The 21370-nt window shown below is 46.9% G+C and overlaps 1 protein-coding gene across 1 annotated transcript in view; it reads left to right on the top strand.

The window, feature by feature from the left end:
* Positions 1 to 21370, top strand: part of LOC134472245 (glutamate receptor ionotropic, delta-1-like) — a 260838-nt gene that overhangs the window by 48982 nt on the left and 190486 nt on the right. The window contains 2 exon segments of the mRNA XM_063233516.1: positions 2638 to 2799; positions 4169 to 4288. Of these exon segments, the coding sequence (XP_063089586.1) occupies positions 2638 to 2799; positions 4169 to 4288 (282 nt within the window).

The raw sequence follows: 21370 nt of genomic DNA, 5'->3' as shown, positions 1-21370 counted from the left end.
ACATGGATTAAGCCCCACCCATGTGCCTTTGTTGGTGATGGATGATAGAAATAAGCACTTAGGAACCTCAGAGGTCAGTGATGTAATCACATTCATGGACTGACAGTGTGGTGCAGCCAGCGTGCTTTGGGAGCTGTGGAAGGCTCCCCATGCCTGGAGGCTCAAGCTTATTTCTTTGAACTAGAATGCATACCCCGTCCCCTCCGAAGCAGACGCACTTGTGGGAGCACTGATGCTTTCCTTGGCTTTTCTGCTTTCCTGCCTGCCGCAGGCCACTCTGCTTCCATTGGTGGTTGAGTATCTTAAATCGTTGTGAACAGAAGCACTGCAGGGAAAGGGGACATTGTGGGCCAGAGCGGGGGCAGTGCTGTGGGCTCTACCCTGATGTTCCGGTGTGAGGTAGGTGAGGCCATGGGTCACAGGTCCCCCTGCCTCCGTAGCACCCGCTCTGAGGGGGCACTGGGAGTTCCATGCTTGTGTGGGGAAAGGAAATCTTCAGATCGTCAAGTACTCTCGGCTTCAAGTTATCCTTTTGGACAAAAATAAAATAAAGCCTAAAGACCTAAGCAGCCTTCTGAGGGGCTGTTACTCTCTCCAGCAGCTTCCCTGTTCTGAGTCTGCAGCCCAGAGGTGTGGGAACGGTTTTGCAGTGGTGCGGACAGGGGGACCCTGGAGCTGGCAGGAACAGGGAGGTTGCTGGTCTTGTCGTTGTGTGAATGCTCCCCCTGGCCAGGGACACAGTTCTGTCACAGCGTCCTCTGTCGGTGTGGAGTCAGGCTTCCTGTGCGTGTTGGAGCGGCCAGCGCTGCTCTTGAACATCAGCTTGAACTGATTTGCTCCTTTACTATGGACCATGGTCCAGGTTTTGGTCAGCAGTGGTCACTGTCCAGGCACCCTCCTGCTGCTTCTGCAACATCTGCCTGTCCTCCTCTTGTCTCTCACATCTCTGCTATGGGGAGGCATGAACGGAGCCCATGGCGCACTGCGAGGACACAGGACAAGGATGGACAGGACAGGGGCCACTTGCAGGGGTGGACAAGCAGGCGGCTCTTCTTGGATGTGTCACGGTGAAAGTGACCTGTGAGAGCTGGCAGGAGCCTCTCAGTGCAGTGGACATTTCTGATGCCTCCTCCCCATGGCCCATCTCTGACTTCTGCTTTGCTTTGGGGCACACTTCCTACCACCCGGGCTCTTATCTGGGGCGCCCTGACTCAGACAGATGAAGACCAAAGTGGGCAGGGAGCGAAACATGGACACAGGGCCCCGCAGGGGAGGCTGCCGCTGGGGTCGGGAGTTGCAGCGGCCGGTCCTACAGCCCACAGGGCCTGTTTGATCTTCCCAGGAGTCCTCCAAGGCCCACACAGTCTCCTTTTCTATGCCGTGTGTTGTGGTGGTATATTTTTAGCGGGATCCTTGCTGACTGGGGGTGCGGTGACTGGTCCTCTTGACCCACTTTGGCTGGCCGTTATTTGTGCAGCCGTCACAGTGAGGAGCCCCAGCCTGACCGAGGCTGGAGGTCACCTTTCCTTCCTGCTCCTCCTCTACCCCTGCGCTTCAGCGCGCCCTTCGAGGCCAGGGGTCCGCAAGGGGACATCTGAGAAGAGGGTTGCCCTCGGCCCCCTGAGGGCTCTGCTGGCCTTTCTGGTCATCGGAGTCCCACCTGCTGCGTCCCGCAGGCTGGTTTGTCCCCACCCCGCCACGCGGCTGCCCTTCCTGCTGTCACCTCTCTTACACAGGGCTTTACTCTCAGGGCTCCGGGTTGGAGCTGTCACCTCTGCATCTCTGCAGACAGCTACCTGATTTGCAGATCCCAAGTGCATTCCGTGGGTGGCAGTGCCTCCTGTGCAGCAGGGGCTGGAGTCTCTGCTACTTCTTCACTGCCACGGGGTCACACGGGCCACCACTCTCCCCATGGCAGCGGTGACGAGGGTGGTCTTCCTGACACCCAGGTCCAGTCATCAGACCCCTGCTGCACCCTTCTTGAGGTCCTTTGTGCTGTTGCTGCTTAGCGTGTCCCATGAGGCTCTGCATGGCTCTATTCCTGCTTCTGCTGCCCCACCCCATCCTGACTGCCATCCATGCTGTCCACTAAACTGCTTTGTCCTCTAACTCAGCAATCGGCCAACTCCGGAAATGGCACAAATCCAACACATTTCCGTGTTGGGGAGTCTCGTTCCATCAGTGTAAGGTGGCACCCGTCCCTTGCTGTATGTCCTGTGGCTGCCCTCAGGTGATGACAGCAAGATGGAGCAGTTGCAGAGTCTGGACGGCCCTCAAGCCTAGAATCTTCTCTGTCCAGTCCCTTATAGAAACCCGGGAGAGCCCACCTCCCCTGGGCCTGCTCCTTCATGCCTTCGCACATGTCCTTCCCTCCCTTTATCCCTGAGCTGCTGCCCTCCTTCCCGCCGCCCTTTGCTGCCTGAGCCAGTCAGTCTCCTGCTGCTGGTCACACTGGTTCTCCTTGCTGACACATGGACCTCCCTCCTGCAGCCACCCCGACGGAGCTCCCGCACCTGCAGGGCTGTCAGCAGAGGCTCACGGTAGAATCTGGGGCTCCCCACCTCCGTGCTGCATCCTGTGTCACCCTGCCCTCTGTCTATGCAAACCCACCACGGAGACTTGCCTTGGTCTTTGCAGATCTCCAACCTCTACCTGTACGACAGTGTTCTGATGCTGGCCAACGCCTTCCACAGGAAGCTGGAGGACAGGAAGTGGCACAGTATGGCGAGTCTTAACTGCATACGGAAGTCCACCAAGCCATGGAATGGAGGGAGGTCCATGCTGGACACGATCAAAAAGGTGTGTGTGTGTGTGTGTGTAAGAAACACACCCGCTGGGCGAATCACAGCTGGGTGCAGATTCTCTTAGTCCCTTGACTCTCTGCCCATTCAGCCGCTGGCTTGAAGTGGGATCTTTGTAGGGGTATCCACTGTCCACTCTGTGCACTTTTCCCTGTCACTTCCTGTGCCTGCATTTGAAAGCTGGGGGAGCTGTGGTTCAAGGGCGTGTCATTATCATGATCTCCACTTTAATATAAGGAGACCACACTTCAGAGAGTTTAAATATCTTGCCCAAGGTCACCAGCAAGCAAAATGTGGCGATAGCTGCCTACACTGTGTGCCAGATATCCCTCCGTGCAGTGAGATGGGTCTCCATGGGCATGGCCACATGCTGATTGGCTAGGACCTCTGCACATGTGTGTGCACACGCTGTGTGTCCGAAGTGTGCCACGCTTAGGAGGCTGGATTGCGAGTAAAGTGTGTAATTCATGCAAGACATGTTAGAGTGAATAGGATTTTAGAGGCTTTAAAAGAGTGTTTAGGGAAATCTCAGTGTCACAATAAACTGTGCCTGGTTTCAATAGCAGGGTGCCTGTTCTGATGTTGGATTAAATTTGCTGCACATCAGAGCAGAGTGGGGCCCCTGGTGGGCCAGCTTAGTCTCTGGGGCTCTCCCTGGGACCTATCATTGGGGGCCATCTTCACCCCAGGTTGGAAGAGAGCAGGGTGGCAGGGACTCACCACAGCCCCTTCGGCCCCTGCTTCCCGCTGCTCCATGGAACTCCCTGAATCCCTGGGGAGGGTATCTGGCTGGCAGCTAATCCTTCAGGTCACTCTGCCCTGTGTACCTGGCTCCTTTGATCCTGGGGCCCTGGGCTGTGGATCCGATTCCCTTTAGGCTGAAGCTGGGAGATCGGCACTAGTTTGCCTGTGGTGGCCAGCAGGGCTTATTATATCTGTCGCTCTGCAAGCTACAGCCGTGTGTTAGCCATGGCTCCTGAAGACTGGTGACCTCTGTCGTGGGTGGGCTCAGAGAAGCCCCTGGAGCAGGCTTCGAGGTGAGATGGGGTGTGCGGAGGGAGGGTCGGGCTGTCAGTCTTCAACCCCATTGTTCACATGGCGCCTGGCACAGAGCAGGGCCGTGACCATGCTGGCTGCGGGAGGTCAAGTGCATGTCTCAGGGGCTCCCTGCTCAGCTGGTGGCCTGGGGACACCTGATCTCACTCTGAGACCAGCTGCCAGCCACAGAGTCCTTGTTGCAGGCTATCCATGGCCTCCTCATGACCCACATTGCTCCCTTCTTGGTGACCTTTACCTTCTTGGTGACTGCGTCCCCTGCCACAGCCACCTTTCCCCCACTCTCCAAAACCTCTCCTCCTCTCCTGCAGGGCCACATCACCGGCCTCACGGGGGTGATGGAGTTTCGGGAGGACAGCTCGAATCCCTACATCCAGTTCGAAATCCTCGGCACGACCTACAGCGAGACCTTTGGTAAAGACATGCGCAAGGTGAGTCTCAGAGGCCTCAGGGTGCTGCCTGGTGAGCGGTGCCGCTGCAGACAGCCCAGCTGCGGAACTCTGGGCTCCTAGTGAGGGTTTACCAGGGTAGACAGCCCATCTCCTGCACCCTCTCTCTCTCTCTGCTGCCGCCGCTGCTGCCCTTCAGGCTGGTGTTTAGGGGACATGCTGGACAAGGGGCACAGAGAGGTCTCCAGACAGGAAATGTGTGCCACTGGGTCCAGGAGAGGCCCTGGGAACCTTCTGGTGTGCAGTGCTCCTTGGACAGCTGGGGCACCACTCGGAGGCCGGAAGGGGCGTGTGATTCCCAGAGAGGTGAAGTCAGCCCCTCTGTGGGGACAAGCGTGACCGACCTGTAGCTGAGGCTGGGGGCAGAGCGTGTCCTCCAGATCCGGAAGTGAGACAAGGGCATGAAGAGAAAAATGAGCCACAAGGAGAGGGTGGGGGCGTGGCGAAGCCCAGCGGAGAGGGAAATGCGGGCAGATGAGCAGAGCGACCTGGGTAAGGCTTGGTTTGGCTCGGTCTTGGCGCACGTGGAACGTGGATGGGCTGGGGCATCTGTCCACTGACCTGTTGGCTCTTCTTCCCCCCTTAGCGGGGTGGAGGGTGGTTTCTCAGGGTGAAGGAGAGCAGGGAAGTCAAAGTACCATAAAGCCACGTGTCAGCCATCTGGCCTTTTGTCCAGCATGGAGACCCCCGACGTTAAGGGGAGACCTGTGGGGCCAAGAGTCTGATAGGGTTTGGAATCAAGATGTCAATATGGCAAGGAACAGCTTGCAATAATTGTCCAAGCGGGAGACCTCAGCCATAGTCACTGAGCAATGCAGAGCCAATGATGGCCGGGCAGGTGAGGGAGACACCTGGCCACCCCTGCTGGCTTGGCCGCATTCCCAGAGAGGGCTCAGGTGCTTGTCAGGCCAGAGAAGGGGATGTGTGTGGTGCGGTGTGGCCACAGGGCTCGGGCTTCTTGACGAAGAATACAAGCCTTTGCCGATTGCATGTACTCGAGCACAGGCCTGTGCAGTAACGTGCATGCTCGGACACACACGTGTGCAGACACTCAAGAGGAGGATGTGTCCACTAGTGGGAGTGCTCCGGAAGTGAAGGGAAGTCCTCACAAAGGTTGGATAAAGATTCTTCTAGCCATGCCTGCAGTACTGGCCGGGGCAGCGGAGAATGGACGGTGGGTTTAGGATTACTGTGAATCTGAGGGGTGGTAGGAGACTTTGTTGATTTTGTCGCTGGACAGCCAGAGTAGAACGGCACACGATTGTAGGAGCAGAGTGACGAGCAGAGAGAGATCCTGGATGACACGGGTAGGGAAGCAGGACTGGCACCCGCAAGAGGCTACGATGGCCCGGGGTCCCCGGATGATGGGTTCGTAATGGAAGTTAAGAGTTGCAGATGGGTCACACAACTTCTAGAAGATCTGTCAGCTGTGATGCAGTGGCCCATCCCCAGGTCTCCTGACATCTTGGTTCCTTGAGGTTGACTTGTGGTGCCATCGAGGGGTTGTTGACTACCCTGGAACACCTTGGGGGGCCACAGTGTGACCCAAGGTATGGCTGTCAGGGATGCCTGACACGGGTCAGTGGCGGACTGGGTCATGACCACACAGAGAACGGGCCTGTGTGGGGACCCCCACCTGCTAAGGAGATGCATGCAGTCACTGTGGTGGGACGGAGCTGGCAGAGTGTGGCACCAGCTGGAATGACCCTTCTTAGCAGCCACAGCACGGTGTCCCCGCCTTTGACCCTGAGGTTCCTCTGAGGCCCTGGCTGCCGCCACCTTTCGGTTCTGTTCTAACACCAGGGTCCCCACACTCAGCAGGATGTGGACAGCGGGGGCCCTGATTCCCCTCAGCAGTGGACACTCCCACCCCAGGCCAGAAGCCCTGCTGGCCACTCCAGGTGTCCCAGAGCAGGAGGGAGGCTCTGTGTCCTCTACTTGCGTTTCAGGTGCCTGGGTCTTCTGTGTTGCCAAGGCAACGCTCCTCAAAACCCCGAAGCCAATCTGGAATCAGTCTGAGGAGCTTCAGAGCAGGAGGCCAGAATGTAATTGAGTTGGAAGGGAAGCTGATTTTCAAGTGGGCTTTATTTTAAAATGTATCCTTTTGTCATTTTAAAATCGGCCCTTAATAACTGCATATCCCAGTTGTTATCTGTCTGCCTTGCAGCTTATCTCTGGTAGGGAGAAGTTACCTAGAAGGCAGGGAATGGGATTTACCCTGGCAAATGTTTGTTATCGGGGCCCAGTGTACTTTGGGGTGTGGGGGTGGTGGTTTGAGGATGAAGCAGGGGGCCAGGATTAGGCCCTCATCCCAGGCAAGGGCAGCTTCTGAAGGCAGGCCTGACCTGGGGCTGCCAGAGGAAGGTGCTGGGAAGGCACATGTTGAAATAAACGGAGGAAATGGGGGTTGGCAGCAGATTTGAGGGAAGGGCTGGGATCCTGACCACCCAGGAGGGGGGCAAGATAAGGTCTCCCCTCCGCCGCTCATGCCCCATACATACGGAGTTGCCAGGGACCAGCCGGAGAGATTACTGGATGTCCTTGTTTTGGACAGGGTCCAGGGGTCCCTGTAACATAAAACAACCACAGCAAACAAAACTGCACGCAAAGCCAGCCATTTGTGGAAGATTGAAACCCAGAGGCATCGTTTACATTAGAGCAAATGGAGATCTTTCTTAAACTAAGTACCCTAGGGAATCACATGGAGGGTGAGTCACCCAGATGCGTTTTCCATTAAGTGGCACCAAGGGACTGCGGATCACTCGGGCCTGCCTAGGAGGGCAGGAGGGTGTGGGCGCCTTCCGCTGCAAGGCACTGGACAGCACTAATGAAATGATCTCATCCAGGAGGTGTGTTCTGATTGAGGGAATGCTGGGCGGTGAAATCAAAGGTCTGTGTCACCGGCTTGCTGTGTAACTCCGGGAGAAAGATGCGCCTCTCCGTGTTGGACTTGAGCTGCTGGTGCCTGGGTTTGCCACTTGGGGCGATGTTTTCTGGGAAGTCACTCCCCCCCCCCGGGGGGGGGGGCTGGCCCACATCCGTTGGAAGGGCTCTGCACATCAGAAGACCTTCAGTGGAGTCCTGTCTTTTCAGCTGCAGACCTTGGAAACAAATTCAGCTCCACAAATTTCTCCTTGGCTGTGTTCCTCTTTGCTCAGATAGGAATGGTCAGAGGAGGATCCCAGGATGTTGTCCATGCAAGTGCTCCTAACTGATGGCACGGACTGGGGCAGATCTGTTGGAAGTCACCTTTCCTGTGGGGAGGTATGTGGGAAGCTATCTGGAGTATGACAACAATAGCCCCGGTGGGCTCCCCGTTCTGCGGGTGTCGGCTCCTTGACTCTGGGCCCTTCGTGCTGCTTCTCTTGGGGTTTCGCGGCCACCCTCTTTTCTGAACCTTGCAGTGCACCAGCCTGCATCCTCACCACCCCATGTGCCAAAGCACAGGTTGGACATAGGAGGGCCGCTTGGCAGCCCGAGCAGGTCAGCTGGGCCCACTGAGCCCCGTGAGCCTGCGGAGTGCCTGGCTCTTCCTGAGCACCTGGCAGCAGATGCCCGCTCCTCATAAAGACGCAGGGTGAGTGGGACATGGGAGCCCCACTTCAAGAGACGTTTCATTGTGGGTGCTGTTTTGGTGTTGGAGTGACCCGTGGGAGGAGGAAGGCATGGTTGCTCTGCCTGGGCCCCAGTTTTCTCAGGACGCTTTCTCTGTGGCCTGATTGCTGAGCCACCCTTCTCTGTCACTGTGGCGCTGGTGTGGGGACTTGTTTCCTTCCGGGTGCAGTGAAACCCTGGGAAAGTCGCCAGCTGCTGTGAGCTCCTGGAACGCCATTTCCCAGGGGTGGTATCCACAGGCTCAGGGGAAGGGCTGGGGAAAGGGCAGGCACGTGCAGCAGGCCCCTGGATGTGCCTCTGGGGTTCAGGAGTCCCTGGTGGGGCAGAGGGCCCTTGGCTATTTTCTGCTCCTTTGTGCAGGGCGAACTGAATTAGGACCCCGATAGGATGGGGAAGTACTTGGTGGTATTGAAGCTTCTCTCCAGCCTGGGAGGTCCGGTCAAGCCCCCGAGTGTGTTAAGAGGTTGTACAAGCTCACATATGTGGCTGTGGTCGCCCCGGGGACTTGGGTCGGGGAAACCCGAGCTCCCTTTGCGTTAACTCTGGTCTGCAGCATATCTCAGTGGGTTTCTGGACAGTTTTATTTGGGAGACTGAGTCACGGAGACTGGAGAGACCTGATTATGGAGGGCCAGCAGCATGTGGCCTTGCTGGGGCTGGAAGGCAGGTGTGGGTGTATGCATCTGTATGCATGTGAGCGTGCACGTGTGTGTGTGTGTGTGTGTGTGCATGTGAGTGTGCACATGTGTGTGTGTGTGTGTCTGTGTGTGTGCGAGCGTGGCACGACACCCTTCTGACCTGGAAGCCCTGAGTTTCTGCCAGGACCATCCTTCCCTCCGTGTCCCCCTCTCCCCAGAGACAGCGTTAAGGCATCCACCCTTTTTCCTGTGGCGGGAGCCTGCTACCTCCTGGGCCTTGCTGCAGTCTCCTCATCCCAGCAAACACACCCAGGGGGTGGGAGAGCCTCCTTGTTCTTTTCTAGTTTTAAGATACCTCGTTTTTGGTCTTTTCTGTCAGTTTGATTCTCCATGAAGCCAGCTTTCTTAGGAATCAGATGCCCCCTCCATGCCGGGCCGCAGGAGGGTCTCGGGCTCAGACTAGTAATTGCTCACCACGCCGTGATCAGATCGCCATGCCCTGAGCCCCCATCCTCCCGGCTTAGGGGTACATGGGTGCACCCTTCACGTTCTCCTCTGTGTCTGCTGCCCATGCTGCAAACTGTCCCTCATTCTCGGGGTTCAGGAGGCACCTAGGAGACACAGCTCTGTGACACAGCCAAGTCCCTTGGTGCCAGGGGCTCCCACAGAGAGGAGGGGGCTGCAGGCCAAGGTGGCCTGAGGACATCCAGCCAGACTCTGCTCGGTGGCTCCTGTAAGCGCCTGTCACAGAGGCTCCCGGCTGTGCACAGAGTCGCCCGAGAGAAATAAACTCCAGTCTCTTCGCGGATTAACATTCTTGCAGCGTATTTCCTTGGTAAAATGTCAACTGCTTGGAACCCCTAGTGCAAAACTGCTTTTGACAGACCTGAGACCCAAAACAAACACTGTCGTCTCATCTGAGGAAAGGCAGAGGAAAAGATGCTATTAGTATTTCATTTTAAGTAACATTTCATCAATACACGCTCATTTAGGGCAGAATGTTCAGGAAATACAGATAAATGAAATGAAGAAGACAAAAGCCAGCTATAATCTCTGAGCCAAGAAATAAATACTGTTTGCATTCCTGGTACATTTCTTTTTGCCCCCCTCCCCATACACATATAGAAATGGTGTGATGTGTATTTATCAAATTGCTATTTATTATACACACATTTTATATCGTGGCTTTCCCACTTAACACATATTGGGAGTATGTTCTCGTTTCTTTGACTATTCTTTACAACTGTAATTTTTTAATGGAAAGACATTACCACAGGGTGCTATCATTTATTTAATCGTCCTATACAGAGAATATTCATGATTTCCCATTATTATAGAATGGTGCCATCATGAACATCCAAAAATACGCAATTTTAATTACATATATATTTGTTTCTTTATGATATATTTTTAAAGAAATAAATTTACTACACAATGATAGTAATTGTTATGATGTATTTGGTACATATTTTCAAGTTGATTATAGAAAGACTTAATTTTTACATCTATGCATAATGTATGGAAGTCCATGTGGCATCCTATAGTAAAATAATGGTTTATATATGTATTTAAACATGTTGGCTAACTTAGTAACAATATACAAAATAATGTTGATAAATTTGCATCTTAAAGGATTTTTCATTTAAAAATATAATCATCGATCATTTGCTTCTTGTATTTTATAAACCAGAACTCGAGTTCTCTGCACATTTGAACTGAGGGTAGAATTTTGCTTGTTGGCTCCTGAAACTCTTTCAGGGGAGAACTGATAGTTTTTTGTGTCAAATATTTTGTCTCAATAAATTGTTTGCCTCTGAAATGGAAGTCTTCACATTGACACATTTGAAATTGCATGTGGTTAAATACTTAGACTTTTTTTATTTGCAGAACTTTTTCATGTTTGTACTTTTCAGAAAGTCATATGCAGTTTGCAGAATAGATACTATCCTGTTTTTTTTTTTTTATTTAAGTAGATACTATTTACTCATGCTTTTTCGAGTTATTTTTATGGCTTGATTTTCTTTCAGCAAAATCTGCCATCTGCCTGGGATGGGTTTTGGATGGATGGGTGCAATGGTCTGGCTTCTGCATTTTCACTAAACGGTTCCCACCACCACACATACAGTCAAACTTCCTTTACCATTGCCCTGAATCTCATGTCTTACTCTAAGCGACGTGAAAATTTGCACATCTCCTCACTGATTTTTTTAAAAAGAAAATCCTTAATCTTTTTATCTTCTTTTTTTCTCCCAGCATAACTTGACTTCACTTAGGACTCTTACTGCAATGCGCTGGTCTGCATGTGACAGAATGCCCCTCCTGGACTAAATGATGGAAAGACATGTCTCACATTAAAGGGGGCCTGGAATGGAACCAGCGCAGGTTGGGCTTGGCCACTTCCAAAGCGTAGCGCTGAGACCAAAGGCTCAGGGACAGCCTTAATCTTCCTGAGGGTTTTAGGGTGGTGGTGCCAGTTGTAATGGGCACACCCAGGAAGATCGCGGCTGGGGACCCAGTTGTGCTTTGCTGTTCATCTTCTTTTTGTGAGTAAGACATGCTTTCCAGGAGCTAGCGCTGGCCTCCATCCCGGTTCATAACCATTTTGCTTTCTCTGAGGTTGCAGTAGGGGTTCTGCACTGAGATGCGCAGGTCACAGGGGCATAGTTTGTGTCCTGGATTTCTCAGGATGTGTCCCCTTCGTGAGTGATCACACAAGAGGTCACTTATTGTTTTATACTTTGATGTTGTGGCTTGTATCTAGCTGTCCCCTCAAGCTTCATGCACTTATGGGAAGGACTTTTCAGAGGTAGGAGGATGTAGGGTATGTGATGCTGGGATTAAGGAATGGTGGCGATTAGACTGGGTTAGTGTACTTCTGGAGACGGATAATGGGAGGCCCACTCCGAGCATGGGTGGCACCCACCAGTAAGCTCATAGCTGGCATGCAGTAAAAGGGAAAGGGAGCCACGGTGCTGCTGCTGGCTGCCTCCGACCTGCCCTTCTGTGGACTGTCTCTCTTCTACTGTGCTGTCCTGCTTTGGTGCCCGCTGAGTATAGACTGCAGCCTCTACAAACTCTGAGCTAAGATAAACCTTTTAACTACGGGTGTTGGGTATTTTGTCTAAGCAATCAGGAAAGTAACTAAGACATTCAGTGGGCAGAAATCTTCAAAATTGGAAAGAATTTGACTCTGAACTACTCTGGTCTAGTTGCTAAATTTGGAAATATTGCTTTGATGTCCTGGAAAAATTGGTTTCCTAGATTCTAACACTTCATGCAGTGTTTTAGTGATCCTCTTCACTGAAAATCTTACCAAATCCATTACTTAAGACTTACAGCGTTTGCAAATAATTTTTAAAATATCTGTTGACATATCTCCCTTTTCATTCTTCTTATGTATTGGTGTTGTGTCACATTTTTTCTTGAGAAGAGCTGACAAAATTTTTAATAGAAATTTTAAAAGATGTAGGCCTAATATTTTGTGTCACTTTTGTTATTCTGATTAATTGATTTGTTTTCATGCTTACCTATTGCCTAGTATTTTTTATTACTCTTTCTTGATGTTCTTATATGAAGTGTTGGATAGTTTATTTGTATTCTCTCTGCCGTTAGGATGCTGTACATATTATACTAAATTGTGACTGAATGTGAGTGGGTTTTGTCCTGTAAGCTGAAAGGTAACACCACACAAAAATATACCAGAATCTTAGGCGGATCACAATGAATTTTCAGACGTGAATCCCGTCTTGCTGTGAGTGCGCACGCAGAAGTAGAACATTCCCAGCACCCCAGAGGCCTCACTAGTGTCCCCCTCTAGTCCCTACATCCACTGGTGGAACCATTTTTATCTACAAGGTTTCCTGTTCTTCACTTGATATCCACATCAGATACTCTTTTGTAACTCTTTGGTAAGGACTTCTTTTGCTCAGCAGTAGGTGAGATACATTATTACCCTCCTATGTAGTTTTAAATAATTTGTTCTTATTGTCTTTTAAAGTGAAGCTTTTGTTATTATTCTGATAGGCTGAGGCCAGCAAATCAGGAGACAGCTGCCGTTGTAAAGATAGCTTGTTTCTGACAGTTGCCAGGGAAGGGGTAAAATCACATCAGAGACGTGCTGGGAAGTACTGGAGTCTATCAGAGAGCACAGAGAAACATGGAAATTATTTGCACTTAGATTTCAAGACTGATGTGTCTGTTCTTGGCTCTTGGTATGTATACATTTTAAAGTTAGATTTTCATTTTCCAGAAATGTTGTGATTTTGACTGAGGTTGCGTTGACTGTAGATCAGTTTAGGAAGCATCAGCCTCTCATGCACCAGCAATCTAATTTATGAGGCGCGAGTGAAAAATTCAGTGAATGTCTGCACTTTAAAACAATTACACTAAAACCACACTTCCATAAATCCCCTCGGAATGCACCATTTTTTTTTTAATCGACTGCCTGCTTGCAAGGCAGTGCTTATGCCACTGAGCTAAATCCCCAGCCCCTGGGATGCTCCATTTTTCTCCAAACACTTTTCTCCCATCATTCTCCCACTTTCTCAAGCTGTTCTTCAATGAATGTCTTTAGTTACGCTCCTGCGGTTGCCTTGATGTCCTGAATTGATTCAAAATATTTAGGGAAAAGCTGAAAGTTGCCCAGTGCCAAATCCAGTGACTAATCCAGGTGGTGACACATGTGACACTTGTGAGCTGCCCTTCCATTGGCTGGCATTTGGCAGCAGCATTCACAGTATTATTATTATTATTATTATTGGTACTGGAGCTCGAACTCTGGACCTTGCATTTGCTGGACAGGTGCTTATGCCACTGAACTAAATCCCTGGCCCTTCTCTGGATTTTTTTTTTTTGTCATACTTTTCAAAGAGGACCTTCAGAACTGCTTCAGAAAGTGGCAAGTGTGATGACATGAGGGTGTTTAAAGTGAGTCTTTTGAGGGAGATTAACAGCAATGTGCCTTCTACCGTGATAACGTTTGAAAATTTGAAGCACGCTGTATTTTTAATCAACCCTTGTCTGCACATCTTCTAAAATTGTACCTTTTCATTGTAGAGATTTTAATAACCCTGACTTATTCCTAGGTATTGCTCGTTGTCAGTATATTATATGGTATGTGTTCAAACTGATCTTTACTTGCTTATTGTATGCACACAGAAATTGAATTGATTTTGTATACTTAACTTGTTTCTAGTATACTAACCGAATTTGTCAATGTATTCTAATCATTGTAGATTCGTTTATACTGTGTTATATGCATACTCATGTGATAGATTAATGATCAGATTTTAATTTTTTCTTACAACTTTTATTCTTCTAACCTTGATAGAGTTATTGAATCATGTTGAATAGATGTGATAATAGTGGACGTCCTGTTCTTGCTCTTAATTTCAAAGAATAACTTTCAATAATTCACCTTTTAATATTATGTTTATTAAATAGTTTTGGTTATTAATTTTTTTATAAGCAAATTTCCTCAAATTCCCAGTTTGCTGGTAGTTTATTAACTATGGGTATTACATTTATTCAGAGACTACTTTTGTGCCCATTAAGATTACGATGTAATTTTTATGCTTATTTTTTCCTGATAATGTGATATGTTTACTGTTTTGTTTTTCTTTTTTTGGTACTGTTCATTTCTCTTTTTATTACCACATTATTTTGTTTTATAATATATGCTAATATTTTCTAAGGTTAATATTCTCTACTTCCTTTGCTTTTGGGGGATATTACTTTTAAATTAAACTTTATTTTGAGATTAACATAAATTCACATTCTCGTTTCTCAGTTCCCTCCAGGGGCAGAATCTTATGATACTGCTGTGCAGTAACACAGCAAGGGTGTTATTTCTAGTACACCCCCGGGCCTGACTCAGACCCACGTTTCCCCAGGTTCATTTGCACCTCTGTGTGCACGTGTGCATGTGTTTCCTTCCGTTTTATTGTGTGTTTGATGTTGTACCCACCGCCACAGTCAGGTCCCAAGAGTTCTGTTATGAAGACATCTCTCACGTTGCTCTTTTTTAACTGTATTTTCTTTCTGTTTGTTCCCTTGCCCTCTGCATCCCTAATCACTGGCTGCCATTTATCTTCTATTTCCAGAATTTCTAAAATCTTGTCATTTTCAAAATGTCACACAAATTGACTCACACAAGGTCATAACTTTGGGATTGGTTTCTTTTTACTTAATATAATCTCCTAGAGACTCATCCAAGCTGTTGCACGAATGCAACAGTAGTCTCTTTTATTGCTGAGTGTATTTCAGAGAAAAGGTGTACCACTGTTCAGCTCTTCACACCTGGAACCTTTAAAGGGCGTCTGCATTCTGTGCAGCTGTGGGTGCCTGTGTGTACATTTGCTAGTGTGCTGGTTTTCTGGTATAAACAGTCAAACGTGCAGTCGGGGGTCGTGTGGAAATTGCTGTAGAGTGATACAAAGAAGCCACTGCCCAATTGTTTTCTTGAAGAGTTGCCCCACTTACACTCCAGTGATACAGTGCATCACAGTACTTTTTTCACATGCTGAGCGGCCTTTGTTGTGAGCAGTATTTTTCCAATAGTTGTGCAGAGGGAGACATCTTACTGTGAGTTTAATTTTCACTTGCCTACCGGCCGCTGATACTGAGCACTTTCATGTGCTTATCTGTCAACTGGGAAGCCTGTCCAGGTCAATGTGCAGGTCTTTGCCTATTTTTCCAATTGGATTGCTTGTTTTGCACTTCTGGGCTTTGAGGACCTTCTGTATATTCTAGATGCTACTCTGTGGGTGTGCATTTTGCAAAATTTTATTGTGCTTTACGGTTATTTTTCATTCTTTGTTAAGGATGTTTTGCAAAGTTAGAATTTGCAGTTTTACGGCTCATGATTTTGTGGCTTTAAGTCTTAAGAGTTCTTTGACCGTCCTTACCTTCCAAAGGGCTTTTTGCTATTTTTTCTGCAAAATTATAATTCCTAAATCCACTTCAGATTATTTTTTGAATCGTGAAGTTGAGGTTGGGGTTTTCATGTTGTTTTGCTTTTGCCTGTGGACGTCCTCTAATTTCATCACCTTTTGTTTGAGGCCTCAACACCTGGGCACATTCGCTTGGTTTATTTCTGGGTTCTGTCTTCTGTCGAGCTGACCGTGCTGCCTTGGTTAATCAGCTGTTAATTCACTGTGGATAGTACTTGCCACTGCCTGACTGAGGACTTTCCCAATCTAAGTTCATAAACTGTCAGGCTGCAGTCTTTTTTTGTCTTTTTCCTTTTTATCAGTACCGGGGATCGAACTCACTACTGCCTGCTTGCAGGGCAGGCGCTTATGCCGCTGAGCTAAATCCCCAGCTCTACAGGCTGTAGTCTTCCTTTCCGTGCTGTTTTACCTGATTTTGGCTTCAGGATAGGAAGAACGTTGTAAAATATGCTGGAAAGAATTCCTTTGTCCCGTCTTGTGGGAGCTATTGTGTATGATGAAATTCTCCAGTGAAACAGTAAAGGCCCAGGGTTTTCTGCCATCAGGAGGTTGTCTGATAGAATCCAACTCCTTTCATGGTTATTGAATTATTCGGAGTATCACTTGCATCACTGGTGAATTTCAGTGTTTGTGGGTTTCCAGGAACTGACAAATGATTTGTGCCTTTAAGAAACTTACCCATTTGCTTCTAACTTGTCACACTGATCAACAAAAAGTTCATAAAGCTGTTTGTATTTTTCATATCTTTGAAGTAGCTCCAGTGTCTGTAATAATAAATTCCATGTCTTTCTGACAATTGCTGATATATCTCATTATTATTTGTGTTAGTTTATCATTTTTAATATTTTTGAAAAATTAGCTTTTTGTTTTGTTCATTTTCTCTATTGCTTCCCTATTTTCAATTGTAATAACTTGTTACTGTTTTATTAATTTTAAATTTGTATTGGCTTTGGGTTTATTTGTGCTTTCTTTCTCTGATTTCTTGAGGTAGAATCTTAGACTATTTGAGACATTTACTCTTTTCTAATGTAACCTGTTAGTGCTATACACTTTCCTTCATTAGACCTGTTTTAATTTACTCTACACATTTAATATGTTTTGTTTCATTTTATTCATTTCTATGTGTGTTCCAAAATTTTCCTTTGAGAGTTGCGGTTTGACTCAGGTATTATGCAAGTGTTTTAATGTCCACATTTAGAGGTTTTTCTTTTGTTTCTGTACTATTGAATTCTAGTCTGATTCCTTTATGATAAGAGAAAATATTCTGTAAAAATCAATTATTTTAAATTCACTGAGGTTTTCTTATGGCCCAGAATACAATCTGTCTGAACAATATTCAAAGATCACTTGAAAAGCATTGTATTCTGCTAGTGTCAGGTGGGGTTGTACATCCGTTAGACATTACTGTTGATTGTGGTTCTCAGGTCAAATATCCTTATTGATCTTCTATTAATTCTAGCAGATGTCAGGATGCTAGATGTTCCAGCAGGAGTGTAGTTGAAACTTCCAACTCTGTTTATTTATGAATTCATCTTTTTCTTACCAGCTCTGTTTTGGCCTCATGCATTTTGAGGCTCCCTAACTTGGTGCGTGGAGGTGTGGGGTCATTATGTCTTCCTGGCGGGTTGCTCCTGCTGACACCCTCTCTGCTGATTTCATATATGATGTTACAGTAGCCCATCATGCTCTTTAAAATTAATATTTGCATGTGTTTCTATTTTTTGACTTTGAGACACCTGTGGCATTGCTTTTGAAATGAGTTTCTTGCAAGCAGCATAGAGTTGAACAAGTTTTAATACACCCTGCCAGTTTCTGCATTTTTTAATTGCTGTATTTACATGATTAAAATTTAAGATCATTATTGTTTTAACACTTAAGAGCTAAGTCATAATGATATGATGTGTGTCCATTCAGTTCGCAGCTTGCTTTCGGTTACTGACATATTTTGAGGGTGCAATCTCGACTGACCTGCATGTTAAAAATGTTTAACTGCCTTGATTGTCTGCTCTTTGCATTCCTGAGCATGAGTGATTCATCACGGGGTACTAGAACGCTGCCTTCTATTTGGTCATCTTTGCATTCACTGCTTTTAGATGTTATTATCTTGAGTATTACTTTTTATGATTCATCAAGTATTATTTATAAAACTCACAAAGAGAAGAGGGAGGTATATTCGTTATTCTGTGCTTTCTGGCGTTCTTTTTTCCCGATGCTGGGAGGATCCTTCTTGCTATCCTTTGCTCTTTGTTTAGTAAACTTCCATTATCTGACCCTGAAAGGTGAGTCTGCTGGTCACAGATTTCAGTTTTCCCTCATCTAACTTTATTTTCCCTTTATTCTAAAAGGAATCTTTGTCCAGACATAGAATCTGTGACTGTCTTTTCTTTCAGCTGTTGTAAAGAACTGTGTCACTTTCTACTGATCTCCAGTGTCAAGTTAGGAAGCCACTGTCATTTAAATTTGTGTTCCTCTGGGTAGTTTCTCTCTTGGGTGCCTCTGAGATAAACTCCAGCCCTCTGAATCAGTGGATTCCGTATCTGTGGATTTAATCAACTGCAGGTCAAAAACATTTAGCAGTATAATGCAATAACTATTTCCATTACATTTCCATCACATTAGGCTTCATAAGTAATCTAGCAGTAATTTAAGGTACAAAGAAGGCTGTGCGTAGGTTCTATGCAAATACTAAAGGACTTAGGTATCTATGCATTTTTTTTAATTTTTAAGAGTTCCTGGAACCAATCCTGAGGTACCACAGAATTAAATTTTGCTTATGTATTTGTATTCATATCTTGTGGGATCTGTACATTTTACATCTTTCCTGTGTTTGATAAATTTCGCACTGTTATTTATTTGGATAGTATTTTGTCTCTTTTTCTTCTCTTGCTGGTGTTCCAGTGAAATGATCATTAGATCCTGGATCTTCTGTTATTGTCCTACAGGTCCCCGAGGCTCTGTTCAGTTCCTTTCTAGTTTATTTTCTCTGTATTACTCACGCGGGGTAAACTTTATTGATCTGTTCTCCATCTGATGAATTCTATCCTCCATCATATGAACTCTGTGATTGATTTTGTCTGGGGATTTACACTTTTTCTGTAACCGCATGTTACTTTATCTGTTCAGTTGCCGGGAAGGCAGCGTGGACCCCCGGTGAAAAGAGGGCTCCCGGGCAGTGTGGCTCTGAGGTCAGTTTCCCTCGGTCAGTGCCGCTCTGTCCTGTGTCATACCTTGCTCTGTGCTGAAGCTTTCTACATCTTTCACTTATTTCAAGAGGATTTCTTGCTGAAGCACTTTTGTGATGACTTACTTAAAATTCTTGTTCGATGATAAAACATCGGATTCGTCTTGGGCTTGGCCTCAGTTGATTATCTTTCCCATCTCACGGTGAGGTCTTGGTTCTTGGTATATGGGTCATTTTCACGTACATCCTGAACATGGTGGGAATTGTCGTAGGAGAGTGTTCTTAAATTCTTTATTTTAGTAGGAAGGTATCGTACTAAAATACACACACTTTGGCTTTAATACACAGGTCTGGCCTGCTTTTGTCTGTGAATTTGCGGTGACTCCTGGATTTTAGGAGCGAGTGCTGTTTGGTGGTGCTGTTTTGGTCTGCCTGGTGCTGTTAATGCTCTGCTTTGTGTTCCCTGAGATGGGTGAGGGAGTCCCCTGGCTGGGACCTGGGACTCCAGCTGCAGAAAGGGAGTCTCAGGCCAGTGCGGATGAAGAGAGCTTCCCAGGTTGTTGTGGCCACGCACCATGCCTGCAGGGAAGGAGAATCACTTCCCTGCTTGGTGCTGATGGTGGCAGGACCCTCCTTGTCATTGGAGCTGATGATTCTCAGTGGCGGAGCAGAGACCCAGTCATCGGGGCTGGGAGGTTTCCTGGGTCCTGGGTTGGCACTTGCTGTGGAATCTCCGCGGTGTCTGTCCAGTTATGCCAGGGTCTCTCAGTGGATTGGGGAGTTTTGGACACACAGGGATGAGAGGTCTCCCGGGCTGTGCACTGTGCTGGGGAGATCACTCAGTGCAGCTCAGAGGCCTGGTAGGGCCAGGAGGTCCAAGCTGGTGTGGAAGGAGAGAGGCCCAGGACAGGGCATCTGGCCCTAGGATAGGGGGAGGTTCCGATGGACAGTCCTTGTCGGGGTGCTGGGCTCAGCTCATGGGGAGAGTGAGCCTCCCTGGGCCAGCTGAGGTTCAGACAGTTGTAGGCCTGAGCTGCTTCCTTTCTGTCCACTGGGCCCGTGTGGTTCCCGCCATCACGTTTGCTGGCTCACAGCTGCTTCCTCTGTGTGTCCTTCAGGTTCTCCTTTGGTGGACCTGCACTGTTTCTAGGTTTTTTGGTCCTACCTAGTGGAAGGAGCAGGAAAAAAGTGGCTTAAATGCTCACAGCATTTTTGGGATAGATTTTTGGAAGTTGTTTTTCATTTTTGAAATTATGCTTGCTCATAATTTCTTTTTTCTTTCTTTTTTTTTTTTTTTTTTTTTTTTTTTTTTTTTTTTTTTGTCTTTTTCCTTTTTATCGGTACCGGGGATCAAACTCACGACTGCCTGCTTGCAAGGCAGGCACTTATGCTGCTGAGCTAAATCCCCAGCCCCATAATTTCTTTTTTTTTTTTAATTATAATTTTTTAGCCCTATTGTAGATTGAAACTTTTGACTTGCTAATACTTTTCACTTGCACATAATTTATGTTCCTGGAGAGCTGCTTGGTTTCCTGCTTGACAAAGTGCTTGGCAGGTTTCAATATTAAGGCTGTGGTGGGCTCGAGTTCTCAAAAGGAGAAGGCTTCTGTTTTTAGTTTTCTCCTTAAGACTGTGATAAGTGGGCACATCTTCCTAGATATCTGGATAAATTCACCAGTGAAGCAAAATCATATTTAAGGTATGTATTTATACACAGAGACCTGAGTTTGCTTTACTTGTGACATACCCACACAGTTTAGTATGCATATTTAAATTTTGTAGAATCTAAGTTAGTTTCATTTCCTTGTGACTTTTAAAGGAATCTATTCACTTTACGTAAACTGTCAAATATGGCTCCAAATATGCTGTTCTTTAGTTGTTGACTTCTGTAATTTGTATTTTGCTCCTTTATTTTTTTCAAAACCAAATTTTGGCTTTATTATTTTGTCCTTTAAAACGTTTTAAAAATTGATTTTGTATTTTTCTGGATTCTTGATAATGTAGTTATTTATATTTTGTGGTGGATTATATTTTGTTTTTCATTTCATTTATAAATGAAAACTATGCATTTCAGTCTCAGGACCAGTTTTGAGATGCTTCTCACATATTTTGACATTTTACTTTTAGTGCTAGCCAATGCAAACTTTATTATTATTATTATTATTGACTTAGGGCATATTAAGAAGCACGCTGCTTATTTTCTAAGCAAAGACTTTCTAGTCTCTTTGTGTTAGTGGTTTTTAACCTGGTTCCACCATAATGAGAGACCTCATGAGTGATTTTGACTTTTTGAACACTGTTAGAACTTCATGATTACTGTGTAGTCATTTGGGGTAAATTCCATGTGTCCTTGAAAACATTGTATATTTTGTCTTTAATTAAAAAATTACTATTTTAAATTGTGTCTTTTGGGGTCCTTTTGTGAGTATGAATTTGTTTCTCTTTTCACTGTACCTCAATTTTCAAGAAGTTTTCAAGGCTTGTTGTTCGAGACATAAAATAGTAGAATTTTGATACCGTGGTGATGTACTTCTGTCTAGTAATGCTTGCCTGAAACATGTTTCATTAACAATTGAGCTGGCAGGGGCTGGGGATTTAGCTCAGCGGCATAAGCACCTGCCTTGCAAGCAGGCAGTCGTGAGTTCGATCCCTGGTACCGATAAAAATGAAAAAGACAAAAA

Source organism: Cavia porcellus, unplaced genomic scaffold (genome assembly GCF_034190915.1).
Source record: "Cavia porcellus strain 051 isolate PalLab524CR breed Dunkin Hartley unplaced genomic scaffold, mCavPor4.1 scaffold_23, whole genome shotgun sequence".
Classification (NCBI taxonomy): Eukaryota; Metazoa; Chordata; class Mammalia; order Rodentia; family Caviidae; genus Cavia; species Cavia porcellus.
The sequence above is the reverse complement of the archived record's forward strand: the minus strand, read 5'-3'. Positions and strand labels throughout refer to the sequence as shown.